At 48.2% G+C, this 14,922-nt stretch overlaps 1 protein-coding gene across 7 annotated transcripts; it reads right to left on the bottom strand.

The window, feature by feature from the left end:
* Window positions 1–4,516: 4,516 nt before the first annotated feature.
* Window positions 4,517–13,495, bottom strand: Ghrh (growth hormone releasing hormone). Of its 7 annotated transcripts, none has more exons than XM_033767189.1 (6): window positions 11,180–11,576; window positions 9,472–10,270; window positions 8,725–8,831; window positions 8,330–8,434; window positions 6,663–6,782; window positions 4,517–4,643 (listed from the first exon to the last, which is right to left on the bottom strand). In XM_033767189.1, the coding sequence occupies exons 3-6, from the start codon at window positions 8,808–8,810 to the stop codon at window positions 4,625–4,627; spliced, it is 330 nt and encodes a 109-aa protein (XP_033623080.1). In that variant the 5' UTR covers window positions 8,811–8,831; window positions 9,472–10,270; window positions 11,180–11,576; the 3' UTR covers window positions 4,517–4,624. The 7 variants fall into 7 exon arrangements, with proteins under 7 accessions (XP_033623080.1, XP_033623079.1, XP_033623081.1 ...); XM_033767188.1 differs by having other exon boundaries at window positions 8,725–9,524; window positions 9,857–10,270; XM_033767190.1 differs by having other exon boundaries at window positions 9,857–10,270.
* Window positions 13,496–14,922: the final 1,427 nt, after the last annotated feature.

Here is a 14,922-nt window from a genome sequence, read left to right as displayed (position 1 = left end):
TTTTTTTTAGTCTCCATTGCATTGATTTCTGCTCTGATTTTTATCATTTCCTTTGCTCTTCTTTTTCTAGAAGCTTGAGGTTCAACATTAGGTTGTTTATTTGAGTCTATTCTGTTTTCCTGATATGATTATTCACCTTGCTATAAATCTCTCTCATAGGACTGCTTTCACTGAGCCCCATAAGTTCTGGTATGTTGTGCTGGCAGTATTTTTTAATTGTAGAAACTGTCTGATTTCTTTAATTTCATCTGTGACCATTCAAGAGGTTGTCATTTAATTTCCATGTGTTTATGAAGTTCTTGTAGTTTCTTTTGCCATGGATTTCCAATTTTATTGCACTATGGTCTGATAATATGCATGGGATAGTTTCAATTCCTTTGCATTTACTTAATTAAGCATGTTGTATGGATTAGAATGTGGTCTATATTGGAGAACATCCCATGTGCAGCTGAGAAGAATGTGTATTCTGGTGGTGTGGGGTGAAGCACTTGATAGACATCTATTAAATCCATTTGCTCAGAAGTTTGGTTCAGTTTTAATATTTCATTGTTGATTTTTGGTCTAATTGATCTGTCTATGTGTGACAGTGGGGTATTGAGGTCCCCATTACAAATGCATTAGTTCTTATTTGTTTTTTCATGTCTGTTAATTTTTTTATATTGGTGGGTGCACTGCTATTTGGTGTATATGTATTAATGATTGTTATCTCTTCTTCTTGGATTGTTCCTTTTACAAGGATGTAGTGACCTTCTTTGTCTCTCTTAATCAGTCTTGGCTTGAAATTCACTTTGTGTACAAGTAGAATAGCTACCCCTGCTTTTTTCTGGGTTTCTGTCACGTGCAGTATTATTTTCCATCCTTTGACTTTCAGTATATGAATTTGTTTTTGAGTTCAAAGTGTTTCTCCTGATATCTTGAACTCAGCACCCTCACCAAGACCCCAGGAGCCACTGGATGGAATCTGCCCATAGCTATTCTGAGTTCTGAGCTCAGTTGGTCCCTCTCCAGGATGGCTCCCGGCCAATTGCCCTCTCCTGGGTGCCATTTGAGTCTGGATAGCTCACCAGCCACTGTAGTTTGCTCTATCCACTGCTCTGGTCCACTGGTGCATTTCTCAGTGGAGGCCTCTGGGGTCGTCAGTAGTCACCGTGGTCTGCAGGTTCGACCTTCCATTCCTGTACCATGATTCTGACTCTGGGAGAAAGTGCTGCTTGCTGCCTCCCTCCTCTTCACTGAAGTCTCTCTCTTCGCTCTCCCTGTGGATTTCAGTTCTTGCTTCAGATCTTTCCTGGATCTCGGGAACTGACTTCCCTCCTTCTTCTCCTCTTATTCCAGTGTCAGAACACTGAATTTCAGAGAGGCTCTTTCTCTGCTGTTCACCACTCCGCCATCTTCCCAGAAGTCTTTTTTTGGTACTGGGGATTGAACTCGGGTCCTTGCGCTTGCAAGGCAGGCCACGGAACCGCTGAACTAAATCCCCGGCCCTCTTCCCAGAAGTCTTAATGCACGACTCTTATGTACAGCTCAGTACATTTTTGTATATGACTGCAGTGGTATAACCACTAACCAAATCAAAATCTATAGAACATTTTCATCACACCAGAAGCTCACAGGTTCTGATAAAAAGCACGTGAAGCACAGCAGCACACACCTGTAAGCCCAGCACTTCAGAGGCTAGGGCAATAGCATCTTCAGTTTGAGGCCAGCATGGGCTGCATAGTGAGACCCTAAAGAATATGCAGAAAGTAGATGATGTCTGGGAATTTTGGTCCAGATAAAATGGTTCGTGAAGAGAAAAAAATTGGGTAAGCATTGACCTAGGGAACCACTGGTTAGTGGCTTCACTTTGTTGTATCCCTTTATAGCAAAGCCTCTGTAAGAAACTATCTCTGCCAGTTCTGCCTAATGGCAATATAATACAAGCATGTGGGTGTACATTTTCTGATGACTACAATAAAAACATTAAAAGGCAGTATGTAGCTCTGTGGTAGAACGCATGTAGGGTACTGGATCCAGTTCTAGTACAGGGCTAGGGGGATGTGAAACTAATTTAAATATATGCAATTATGTTAGTGTAATCAATATAGAAACATTGAGCTATTTACTTTGCATACCAAGGCTTTGAATCAAAGCGTATCTCAGGGTGTAGTAGCCCATTTCAAGGGTTCAACAGCCACATGTCCTGTGGCCCTCATATTGGACACTCTCCGGTTCTTCTCCTCTTCCCACATTTTCTCTTGAACTCACTTGAATCAGGCTTTGGGCTCCACCACTCTACGCAATTTGTTTTTACCAAGGTAACCGATGTTGCCACTGTCATACCCATGCTTAGTTCCCAACTGACTTGACCCATCAGCGACCTTGAGCAGAAGAAGTAACTTTCTTCTACTCCTTTCCTCCTCCTCTAGCTCGGGGTCTTGCACATGCTAGGCAAGCACCCTACCACTCAGCTACATCCCACCCCCCTCCCTTCCTGAAACACTTTCTTCAGTTGGTTTTTGGGATTTCTGTCTTGGATTGTTTTTCTGTTATGTCACCACCTGCTCTTTCTCTACTTCCTTGTCTTTCCTCCAAACTTGAAGGGGAGCAGCAGAGGGGTCAGTCCTTGGCTTTCCTCTACCCTTTTTGTACTTCCGTCCTTTGACTTTAAAGACCATCTAAATCGTAATACTGACCCCAAACCAGACCTCTCTGAACCCAGGCTTCATTACTTGTTGCCTTCTCATCATCTCACTTGAATGTGTAACAAGCATCTCACACTCAACATATCCAGGCCCAAACTCCTAAGTCTACCTCCGCGCCCAAAGCTACTAAAGGGCAACTCTGTCCTCCCAGTTCCTCAGTCCAAAACTGGAGTCACTCCAGATTCCTCGCAAGGTCCTATACCCTATCAGCAAGTGACCTCTACTTAAGAATATACCGCCCCCCAAAAAACAATACGCCCAAATTTGAGCCTTTCTCAGAGTGATTTTAATGCAGCAAAGATTATTTCACTCTGTGTGAACTGCCTGATGGCTTCCATTTCACTCAGGGTGAGATCCAAGTCCTTACAATGACCCTAGTAAACAAAATGCATGGGAGACTATTATTTTTTTATTTTATTTTATTATTTATTTATTTGTTTATTTTGGTTTTTTGAGGCAGGGTCTCACTATGTAGTTGAGACTGACCTGAAACTCACTGTGTAGCTCAGGCTGGTCTTGAGGTCACAGTGATCCGCCTGCCTCAGCCTCCTGAATGCTGGGATTACAGGTGTGCACAACCATACCTGGCTTGTAGACTTATTTTTAATGAACTCCCGCACTAGGCCTCAATAGGCCACATCAAACCAAAATGGATTCACTCATTCCAGGTGCTATATAATCAAACTGGACCTGAAAATGGGCCAGTTTTCAAAAAAATAGATTCACAGCAACCAACATAAAGCATCCAATTTACCTAAGCTAGACTGATAAGGGAGAATCCTCATTTTTAACTGTATATGTAACTGAGCTGGATGCAATGGTACATGGCTATAATCACAGTACTCTGGGATGCTGAGGCAGGAGGATCACAAGTCTGAACTGGGGATGTAGCTCATTGCAAAGCCCTGGGTTCAATTCTGGGGTGGGGGAGAACTCTGGCCAGGTATAGTAACATACACTTGCAATTCTAGCTACTTGGGAGGCTGAGGCAGGAGGGTCACAAATTTGAGGCTAGCTTTGGCAATTTAATGAGATCATGTCTCAAAACAAAACAAAAAGGCTGGGGATGTAATTCATTACTCTGGGGGTTCAATCCCCAGTATAAGAAAAAGAAAAAAAGTAACTCAGAAGCAAGCAGCCTGCTTTAAAACTCAATTTTAGCTCCTTAGAGGGTCCCCAGGAGCTGGCTCCTGCTCCTGTTGGGCCCCATGTCCTCCCGCACTCCTGCTTTCACTCTGCTGTAGCTGGCCAAGCTGACCTGATCCTGCCATGCTCTTGCCTTGGGGCCTCTGTGCTGGGTTCGTCTGGAAAGTTCTTCACCAGGATGTTCCCAAAGCCAGTCCCTCTCTTCCTTCGGGTCTGCTCAGATACCACATAATTACTGAGACCAGCATATGTACGCGTCAGAGCCCAGTAACACCCTCCAGTGCTCTCACCACACCCGAGCCTCCTTGGCCCTTGGCCCTCATCTGACATTGTCTGTACCTCCCCACTTAGAATACAAGGTCTATAAGTTCAGAGACTGCTCACAGCTGTCTTCCCAGTGCCTGGAACAGTGCTATGGTGGGTACTTTACAAATATTTATTGAATGAACAAATGGTGTTGCTCGTAAATGAGCAAGTGGTCATTTGGATGAAGGATGATTTGGCCCAGGTAAATGTGTGTGGCTCAGAGCCTGGTTCTGGGCTGGAGTGCCCAGGTCTACATTTGACTTTCTCACTCGATAGCTGTGACTGGGCAATTTCCATCCTCCCTCCTTGGTTTGTAACTACGTAAAACACATAAACAATTAGGCTGATGATAAAAGAAAAGGGAAATGCAGACCGGCTGGGGGAATTTTATTGAATATACAAAGGAAAAAGTAGGTCAGAACTGAAATAGGATTAACTGGATCCAATTGTGTTTTGGGTACCAGTGGCCCAAGCTTCGGCTGGAGTCTTTATCCTCGGGAATTCCTCCTGCAGAAAGAAAGAGAAAGCTCAGCCAGAGACTGCATGAAGGGTAGGTTAGTGCGGGACCCCTCGAAGTAGGGTGGTAGGTGCTCTGGGGCAGGAGCTGGCTGCCTGGGTTTCAAGAGGTGCTGGATGCCCATGTCTGCCAGCAAAGTGGAGCCAAGTCTTAGCTCCTACTGACTGAGACCCTGCACTGCTCACCTCCCAGACAGGATAGGCCTTCTCCCAGCCAACATTCACCACACCCTTGCATCTCTTTCTGTTGATCACAGTTGAATAATTGACTGTACTGGAACTTGGTTGAGTTCGAGTTGCCTCACTGCATCATCAATGGCAGCAGGGGCCAGCGTTGTCCTGCCCACTGCTGATTCCCAGCCCAGAGCCTGGCATGTCCTAGTCACTGGGAGGCTTTCACAGGGTGGGAGGATGGCCCTCCGAGACTGTGAGGAGGACACAAGCTTTTGAGGGGTACGAAATGTGTCTGTTGCTCTGCTCTGCTCGGCACTGTAAAGGTCTAAGAACTCATTCTTATTTCATTCCTCAGCCTGCTAGTGATACCCTGAATTTGCAGTGCTCGGGCTGGAGGGGACCACGGCTGGTGCAGCCGTGAGCTCTCTGAGGTCTTTGGCTTTGAACCTGCAGAATAAAATCCGCCTTCTTAGGGTTGGCTTCCGCAGACTGCTGCTGCCTGGGCTGCCCAGTGGGAGCCATCGCAGGTGAGCGATCGCCTCACCCAGCCTGAGAGGTGCAGCTGGGCATCCTGCTCAGAGGCAACATCTTTACAATTCTAGCCTTTGGGACTTCAGAGGTGGTCAGAGATAATCTGCTCCTGTTCTTCTTGTAGAGGAGGATATGAGGAAGCCTCCTATTGCTGTGGGAAGAGTTGGTGGCAGAACCGGGGCCAGGCCTGCATCCTGCTTTCCATCTGGCTGTCACCCCCTCCATGGTTGCCCCCTGTGGCCTCTGCTGCTGCTTGGACCACCATCGGTTGTTGCTGGTGAGATGTCTGGGCTCCCAGTGTTTGATATGTTTGGAAGAAGGTGAGGGAGAACATGGAGAGCTCTGTTGGGAACCAGATTTGCTTAATAGGTTGGGGCAGAAGTGCCCAGCACAGACCTGCTGGAACATGCTTGTGCTCAAAGGAAAATCAGCCTCCAGGGCTGGGGATACAGATCAGGGTAGAACACTAGGCTTCCCATGTGTAAGAGCCTGGGTTTGACCCTGACACCACACACACATACACACACACACACAGAAGCTCTAATCTATATCATTTTCTCCAGTAACTACAATTCTTGTGCCATCCTTGGGAAACTTTGGCTCAGAAGTGGAATGTTGCATGAAGATGCTCCGGGGGAAAAAATAGGTCTTGGGCTCCCAGTCCCTACTTGGGTCCAACTGTAGCCCTTTCCTTGCTCTCTTCCATAAAAGAGGAAAACTCATTCCTAATCCTCCCTGACTCCCAGCGGAAATGTGAGGGCTATGGAGATGGGACATTACTGTCATGACCAGCTGCGACTGGTGACAGTGTGCCTGAACACCCTGGTCTGTCACAGAGGATGGGAAGGCTGGGTTGTCTTTGGCTGTATGGCTTTGTTAACTTTTCCAGAAGATCCAGGGCATACTTCACAGATCACCCACATCAGTGTCCTTTGGGACACTTGTTGAAATTCAGGTTTCTAGGACCTGTCCCATAACTACTCAGTGAGCAGTCTTTCCTGTCCCAAGCTTGTGACTCCTCACTGGACATACACCAGAGCATATCATGCACTCTCCAGGGCACATTTTCTCCCTTTCCTTTAGCTCTTGTGTGGAAGAAATGGAAGGAGGCACCTTCTTCTTGGGTTATTTGGTAGAGCCCCACACCTTTGGAGAGGAGGAGAGTCTTTCCTTTACCAGGCAACCTGTGAGAAAGGGAGTCTCTGAGGTCCCTACACACACACACACACACACACACACACACACACACACACACACACATCCCTACCTGTGAACACACACACACACACACACACACATCCCTACCTGTGCTTCTGCATCAGGGCCACCAGCATGCTCTCCAATGCTACCTGCTTTTGGTCTGTCCACACGCTGTCTAGCTGACGGCCAAGCCGTATCCTTGCTTCTTGCTCCTGATTCCTCTTTCTGTATGGTTGGAACGAGAAACAGTTTAAGTTTCTATGGGTGGGATGTGGGTGGGCAGGGGTACTTCTCTACGCCTATTCCAGCATTTGATAGGTTCTTCCACCAGACTGAATTAGATTCAGCAATACTTAGAGGTACAGAATATATAGCAGAAAAGAGAACGGAATACAAGTGTACACAGTTGCAAAACTCTCCTCACAGATTACTAATTCATCTGGCAGACACCAGGGTAATCAAGCAGTCAAATTCATCATCCATCGAGATTCCACCAATAATGGGACGAATTGACACCCGCTGCCTCCTGACATCGTGCACCGAGGACACATCATCACATCTGGGATCGTGTAATCTGGATCTAATATGAGGAACTTCACTGTGAACTTCACTTCTATAAAACACCGGCATTTACCAGTTAGAAAAGCCAATCCCATGGAAGACTGAAGCGCTATTCTAGAGGAAAACAACTAAAAAGAACCAACTCAATGGAAACCATGACTCTGGGTGGGATTCTGGGTTAGAAAAAGAAATAAATGTTATACTGGATTTGGGGACAACTGATGAAAACTGAATGTGGATTATGAATGATAATTACACTGTGGCTATGTAAAGGAGTGACCTTTGTTAGGCACTAGGAGACACGCGCAGGAGTTCCCCCCGGAGTCATGGTGCAATTTTATACTCAAGTGTTTCCCAAATTATAAATAAGGAGCAAAATAAAAGAAAACAGGAAGTAAGGAGATAGATCTCCTCAAATGGGAAAGGAGTCAAGGGATGGTGGGAGGGAGTAAAGGGAAAGGGGATGGATAAAAGGAATTTAGAAATGCTAGGTACATGTACTAACTCCCCACAAAACACGTAAGCGTTATATCCTGAAAACATGAGCTAATAAAGAAAAGTAGTAATAAACTGGGCATGGTGGTGCATGCTTATAATCCCAGCACTCTGGGAGGATTGCAAATTTGAGCCCGGCCTGGGCAACTTAGTGAGATCCTAACTCAAACCAAGACAAATTGTAAGAAGACTGGGACTATACGTCCGGTGTGAAGACCCTGGGTTTACAACATGCCTAGCACTCTGAAATGTTTTTCTGAATACAAACTAAAAGAATATACAAGCGATGGAGTCGGGCTGTTTGGATCCTAGCTCTGCCACTCTTAGGAGTAGCCAATTCCTACTTTGTGGATCGTTACAAAAACCAGAGAAGAAACTAAGAATAGTGGCTCCTGCACAAAAGGTTCCCTACGTGCCCAGCGCAGTGCTGAATGTGTGCACACATCCCTGAGCACAGTCTGTTTCTGTCACAGGGTCACCATGAGGTGGTGATGACCATCGGCACTGTTACTGTTGGGGCCTGACCTGGAGAGAAGTACACAGTAGTGTGGGAGTGAGCTGGGGTTTGACACCGGCGCCCTTCTGCTGTGCAGAGCTCAGAAATGACTGACAGTGCATGTGGGAAGAGACCGCGCTTGGTCCCGGCCTCCTGCCTCAGGATGCACACTCTGATGATGCACAGTGGGTGGGAAGAAATCCCGGATGCTTCTGCTCACCCCTGCTGCCGGCTCATGATGTCCTGGAGCAGCTTGCGGGCAGACAGCTGGCCCAGCACCTTCCGGTAGCTGTTGGTGAAGATGGCATCTGCGTACCGTCGCATCCTGTGCCAAGGAGTTGGGGAGGGCAGGTGAGAGGACAGTGGGGGCTGCACTCACCACGCCTCCACAAGGTTCCTCTGCTGCCCTGTGCCCCGTTCACCCCCCAGAGAGCTCAGAGCTTGCCGAACAACCTCTCTGGAGCTCAGTGACTGGCCCTGTCCCCAAGATGGGCAGTGGGCATTATCTGAAGAAACAACAGAGGGCCAGTGGGGGGCTCAATTCTTTATCTCCCTCTGCATCTCTGCCCTTCCATCAGGGTGTCTTAGGGTTGTGGGGGTCCAGGGCCTGCTTACCTGAGGGGTAGGGAGAGGGATGGGGAGCAGTGGGAGCTGCTGCTGAGGGTGAGGATCATGAAGAAGAAGAACACCCAGAATGGCATCCTTCACTCCTGGGGTGGCACCTGCAGAGGACAGAAGGGGACAGTCAGGCCTGACACAGCCACGAGGAAGCCTTTTGTCAGCCAGGCTCAGACCTGGACTCAGCTCCATGGCAAGCATTGGACTTTGTCTTTTGGAAACCGTGGAGTAAGAAAGAGAACACATACTCTGGAAGTCAGAGAGACCTGGATTCAAGTTTCTCCCTCTGCCAGCCACTAGCTCTGACATCTTCATCTGTAAAATGGGCACGATAAGGCTGCCCTGGCTACTTCACCGAGTCAAACAGAAAAGCCAGTGATAGTGAAACTGCCCTTTGATAGAAGAGCGCAAGAGGTAGAACTCGGCCTCAGCACAGGATGGGGGTGGAAAAAGCACCTTCCCTTAGGGCCCCTGAGTCACCCCATGCAGTGTGGCACTGACCGCAGAGGGCAGGAGTAAAATCTCAGCTCTCAGTCAGATAAGTTTAACTTGAATTCCTGGCCCTGCTATCACTAACTATGCGTCCAAGATTGATGGCTTCAACTCTCTGGGTCTCAGTTTCTTCAACCATAAAGTGGTGTAAGTAACCATCTCTTTGCATCAGGTCACCAGGATCAGGTGAGTGAGGCACCTTGGTGAGTATCTTGGCACACAGGGAACTCTAGAAACCTTTCCTGCGGTCACCTGTTATTGACCCTCTTGGAGAATGGCCTCATCCTGTTTCATTTTGGATAGATCTAGAGAGAAGGGAGAAAGATTCTAAGTCTTGTTCTGGATGTTCAGATTTCACTGAGAAGTTTTAGCCCTGAAAGAAAGAGAGCAAAGAGCCTGAGGAGCCGGTGAACCAGAATTTTCTCATAGATCAGTTAACTACTCTTTTTTTTTGTTTGTTTGGTACCGGGGATTGAACTCGGGTCCTTGCGCTTGCAAGGCAGGCCACTGAACCGCTGAGCTAAATCCCCAGCCCTAGTTAATTACTCTTAATTGGGGCCTGTTGACACCACACTCAGAGATTAGAGAAAGAAAAGGCAGCAGGGCAAGAGCCACTGTGGCTTGGGAGGTGCCTGACCATGAGTGCGGACCAGCCTGGATGGACGCTGGCCTGGGAGGGGGAACTGCATCTTCTGTCTTCTCATCTCCAGGGCATCCTCTCTCTTGGCAGGGTATCTGCTCCGTGGGGTTGCATCACCCCCTCCTCTCCAGTGGTCAGCTCCTCTGGCTCCATTTCCTCCTCAGTCCTGCTGAGACGTGATCTCCGTGGGCAGGGTCAGCACGGGAGGAGTCCATCTTGCTCCTCTGGATGCACTGTCCTCTCAGCATGTCATCCCCCTTTCCACAGACTCCATGGTCTCCAGCAACCTAGGGCTGTCTTGGGACCCCAGGAAGTACCCACAGGGAGATCCTCGTACCTCTAGAGCTGTCCAGGGATCCGTGGTCAGCCCTTCCTTGATGTTCACCACCACCCTCAGTTGGCCAGTTCCTGCTAGGAGAGCATTTGCTGCCATTGAGTGACAGGAAGTTCACTACCTCCAAGCCATTCTGTCCTATTTCTAGGTAGGGATTTTTTGTTTTTGTTTATGTTTTGAGGTGGTGGGGATTGAACCCAGGGCTGAGTACATGCTGGCAAGTGACCTACCACTGAGCTGCATCCCCAGCCTTCTAGGCCGTTGCTGGAGTTATTTCCCCATTGTGTCAAGTACAGTTCCCCTTATCCTACAAATATAGTCATATGCCAAATAACAGTGTTTTGGTCAATCACGGGCCACATATACTACAGTGATTCACCAAGTTTAGGTAGCTCAGAGACATTGCAGCCTTCTTAGTGCGCGCTTGCACACACTATGATATTTGCACAATGATGAAATGGCCTCAAGATGCACTTCTCACAATACACCCCTGTCTGAGTGATGCGTGACTGTATCCGTGAAGCCTCTACTGTTCCAGTAAGGACTGTGGCCAGAGAAAAGAGGACCCCTGGACCTGCGCCCAGTGCTGCCTCTTTCATTTCTACCTGCTGTGCCACCCAGGGCTTCTATACCTGCACCCACATGCCACATGTCCAGTGAGATGTTTTGCACCTCACTTTGGCCTTTCCTGCTCAGGCCGAGGATCTGTAATCTTCTGTCCTCCTCATACCATATGACATGTGGCTGTCCCTTCTTTAAACTGGTTTCAGGAGGCCTCCCCAGAAGTGCAATTTTCTAGCCACGGAGATGCCTCTTGACAAAAAACACTTCCCTGCCTACCTTCCAGAGGCAGCCTGGTTCTCCCTCCCACCCCAACCCCGCCTCTCTCTCTCCCTCTGGGATTGAACAAGCTCAAGGATTTTTCTCTGAGCTACACTGCTATGCCATCCCCCTGTTTTGAAAGAGTCTATGTAGCCCAGGCCCACCTCTATCTCATGGTGATCCTTCTGCTTCAGCCTCCAAGCGCTGGCATTACAGGTGCGCACCACCATTCCTGGCTCGGCCTGGTTCTCTTGCCTTCTTTGCTGCTTTTGCCCTGATCACCTCACTCTGCTCCACCTCCTCTAGAGTGAAGCCCAGACTCTTCTCCTGGCCTGAGCTCTCCCTTGGCCTTCTCTCCTCCTTTTCATCTCCCTAGGGTGGTGCAACTGAATCCCAGCTCCGGTGCCCTCCTATCTCGCACAGCACCCTCACACTCACCCCCCAGAGCATGCATCACCATCCTCGTTTACAACAGAAGAAAAAGGCCGAGGGAGGGCTTTTCCATGGTCCTCCATAAATTAGCTTCTGAGTGGGCACTTCAGAACAGGCCCCCAGCTGCCAGGCCGGCAGACTTCATCTTGCTCCCGAGGCAGGGCCTCAGATACAATACCCCATTCACAGTACTCCCTATTCATGGGCGCTTCGGAATTCACCACCTGCATGTGGGAAAGGGTTTTGAAAAATCAAAAAGCTTTTGCTCTTTGTCCTCGGGCCTCTGAGGAAGTAAAAAAGGGAACAAACAGGAACACCTGCTTGGATCAGCACCTTCCTCTGCATACCTAGTAGTTTTTGAAGAATTGAAATGACCTCAGCAGAGGGCAGACCTTGTGGGGGGGTCAAGTCATAGTAAGCACAGTAGCACCTCATTCGTTCAAAATGAGGCTGATAACCCCATAATCTGGTTAAGCAAGAGGCACAACATTTGTGCCCCAGGGCTGGGTCCGCACTCTCCAGCACCCCTGGGCAGTGCAAAACTGATCTACTGGGTAAGCCGTATCCCACTGGACCAAGGGGAGAACAAGAAGAATTACCCAGCCTATGGTAAGGTAAGAACAGGGCGCGCGTGGCCAAGGACAAAAGATTTGTCAACAGACATACCCTATAAGATGATCTAAGGAGGTAAAACTCACTAGGTGAAGTCTAACCCAATCCTGTCAGCCTCACTGACAGCCCCAGGGTGACTTTGAGAGCTTTTGCAGTTTGAAATCTATCATGGGAAGTACCAGTCAGCTTCCCACATGTCTGATTCTGTGATTAGATAGATTTGAGGTCTCAGGATAAAGGGCCACTTGCTCCTCCTCAGCTGGAGCCTTCTGCCAGTTTTCTTGCCATGAATGCTGTGAAAATTCTGCAGATACACACTGTTAGCTAATGACAAAGGTGATGTCTCAAGTACTCAATTAGTAAGGCCACTTTTGAAAACCTAAGCGGGGAGGAGCTAGGGAGTTAGCTAAGTGCTGTGTCCACCTGCTTCCCAAGTCCAAGGTCCGGAGTTCAATCCCCTGTACTCCCCCCGCAAAAAAAACAAACCAAACACCCCACAAAAAACAAAAACAAACCCCAAAAACCACAAGAGGAAAAAATTTTACCTTTCTGAGATATTCCTCTTTGGAATGGCAAACCTCAAAGTACTGACGTCCTGGTTTAGTGTGTAATCTATCTCACCAGTAGGGTCCCAAGTCAAAGTAAGTCTGACTTTGTGGTTCTGGAGATGGAACCCAGGGCCTCATGCATGCTAGGCAAGTGCTAGATCCCCAGCCCCAAATCTAAATGTTTAATGAGGAAGCATCTTGAACTGTCTTTCAAAAGGATAACCTGCACCTCCTTCCAGAAAGTGTTTGAGTCAGCTTGTGGTAAAATAAAAACAAACACTCTAGGACCACTCAGGCAAGGATGAAGGGACAGGTGTGGGGTAATGGAAGGATCCGAGGGCAGATGATTGTATCTGGAACCAGAGTGGCTGCAACCGAGCAAGAAGTCAAAATATTATCAACTTCCAGGCAATTATGTTAAATCAGTTCTGCCTGAGCAGTCGATCCGAGGTATTGATTTGCACAGCCACTTGGCTCTCCAATCCATGGCAGAGTAAGCGTGGCTGATAGAATCCAGCCTACTCCTGTCTTGCCCCACACCCTAGAAAGAGCACTGAAATCTCCCTCACTTCCCACAGACTCCTGCAACACCTTTACCTGCCACTTCTTCCAAAGTCGAGGTGTCATGCATCCAAGACAATCCCTAAGTGGTGCCAACCATCGAAAGCATGTTCCAGAGTCCCTGGCAAGGGATTATTTTCTCCAGCAGGGAGCCCAGATGTCCTCACCAGCCCATGGGCAAAGGGGGACCATGATGAGCCTCCTTGCCCGGGCGTCTCTTTGCTGGTGGCCCGGGCGTCTCTTTGCTGGTGAGCACGTCAGCTTTTCTTGCCCCCATCCGGCCCAGCCCTCAGCCACCCACTCTCACCTCCGATGTGGCAGGTCTACGTCTGCTGAGACGCCGCTCCAGTTCCACAGACCTCAGGCTGGCCGTTCACTCCGGCGGCTATGCGACACCCCTGTCATTTATACCTTCATTTTCCTAAGTGTTGTCAGCGTCAGAGGATCAATTATCCACCAGTCAACTAAAGCACCATTTTTAGCATCACACTGACAAACTCTAACGGGGGAAAGAGATTTTACCCCTTGCAAATTAAGGCTCATGTTGAACTTTCCTATTATCTTTGAGAGGACGAACAGAATATAAAGCTGGAATATGATTCTGAGAGGAATGGAGCCTAATACTGCTACTGTAACAATCGGAGAAGTTGCTGTTTGATCTCCAAGATAAAAAGTGCCCTTTAAAAAATGCATATTATTCTCTTTTGTAATTTCATTTCACTTTTGGGCAGACAATGTTACCAAGAGGTGTTTTTCTCCCCTTAGCGAGGAAAATTGTTCCTTCTCTCCCTTGCTGTCCAATTATCAGAATTTTCCTCTGTTTGCTACTGTCTCCAACCAATTCGGACAGCTAGCCCAGGAAGCAGCAGCCCTCACGTGTCAAGGCAGCCAAACATCACAGTTGCCTCAGAGAAGGGTGAAGGGAGTGGAAAGATGGGAAATCTTGGGGGAGTTGTTGTTTCCAGACTTTTTCTAGCCAGTAGCTGTGGAATCCTCAAAAATGACATGAAAGTGTGGGAGGCAGAAGCTCTGTCTCCCTGGAGGCTCCTGTGGAGGTGTGGAAAGAGCTTCAGGCCCAAGTCTGGAGACTGCCACCTCTCCAGCACCTGCCAGTCACGACCTCTGTGACCCTTGGCAAGTTACTCTATCCTCCAGACCTTGGTTTCTATACCCGGAAACGTGGGAATTGGCACAGAACAGCAACTTCCAAACTTTAAAAGTTTCCTTTCTTTGGAAATCTTCTGCATAACTACAGATTTTTAAAACAGAGTTTTAAATGGGGCTGGCTATTTTAAAATGCTGGTGCAGGCCGGTAGTCCAAGCCTATGCAGTACAGCATAGGTGGGGGGAGGGTGGCTCTGGTTGAAGAGGGGAAAGTGGAGACCTCATTTACCACCCCTTAGGTACATGTACCGGTTACAGGTAGAAACCAAGTTTCTGAAATCCTTCCTAGCAATAATGTCTTATGACCTTGCTTCTCAGCCTCTGCTAATCCGTGCTCTTGGCATAGAGCAAACGTGGTATGTTCCCCACAGAAGTAAGGACTAACAGCTTGTCACCCTGCTGACCCTGGCCAGGTCAGGCCAAATCCTCAGGGATTAAGAGTAGGGTGATGGCATTAAGAGGAACATTATTAAAACAAACGAAAGAATGGGCAGATGGGTCCCAGCTGCACACAGCAGAGGGAGCACTGGAGAGCTACAGGGCAGTGGGCTCTTGCATGCCGTGGGCTCTTACTGCAGTGAGTGCTAGGG

Source organism: Fukomys damarensis, unplaced genomic scaffold (genome assembly GCF_012274545.1).
Source record: "Fukomys damarensis isolate Sample0158 unplaced genomic scaffold, DMR_v1.0_HiC HiC_scaffold_22, whole genome shotgun sequence".
Taxonomy (NCBI): domain Eukaryota; kingdom Metazoa; phylum Chordata; class Mammalia; order Rodentia; family Bathyergidae; genus Fukomys; species Fukomys damarensis.
The sequence above is the reverse complement of the archived record's forward strand: the minus strand, read 5'-3'. Positions and strand labels throughout refer to the sequence as shown.

Excerpts from the sequence above, each read along its gene's own strand:
- Ghrh (XM_010640031.2), bottom strand. The coding sequence starts at position 8,810 with ATGCCATTCTGGGTGTTCTTCTTCTTCATGATCCTCACCCTCAGCAGC. Across the intron at positions 8,435-8,724 it reads TCCCTCTCCCTACCCCTCAG|GATGCGACGGTACGCAGATG; the intron begins GTAAGCAGGCCC and ends TCCTTGGCACAG. Across the intron at positions 6,783-8,329 it reads ATCATGAGCCGGCAGCAGGG|AAAGAGGAATCAGGAGCAAG; the intron begins GTGAGCAGAAGC and ends CCAACCATACAG.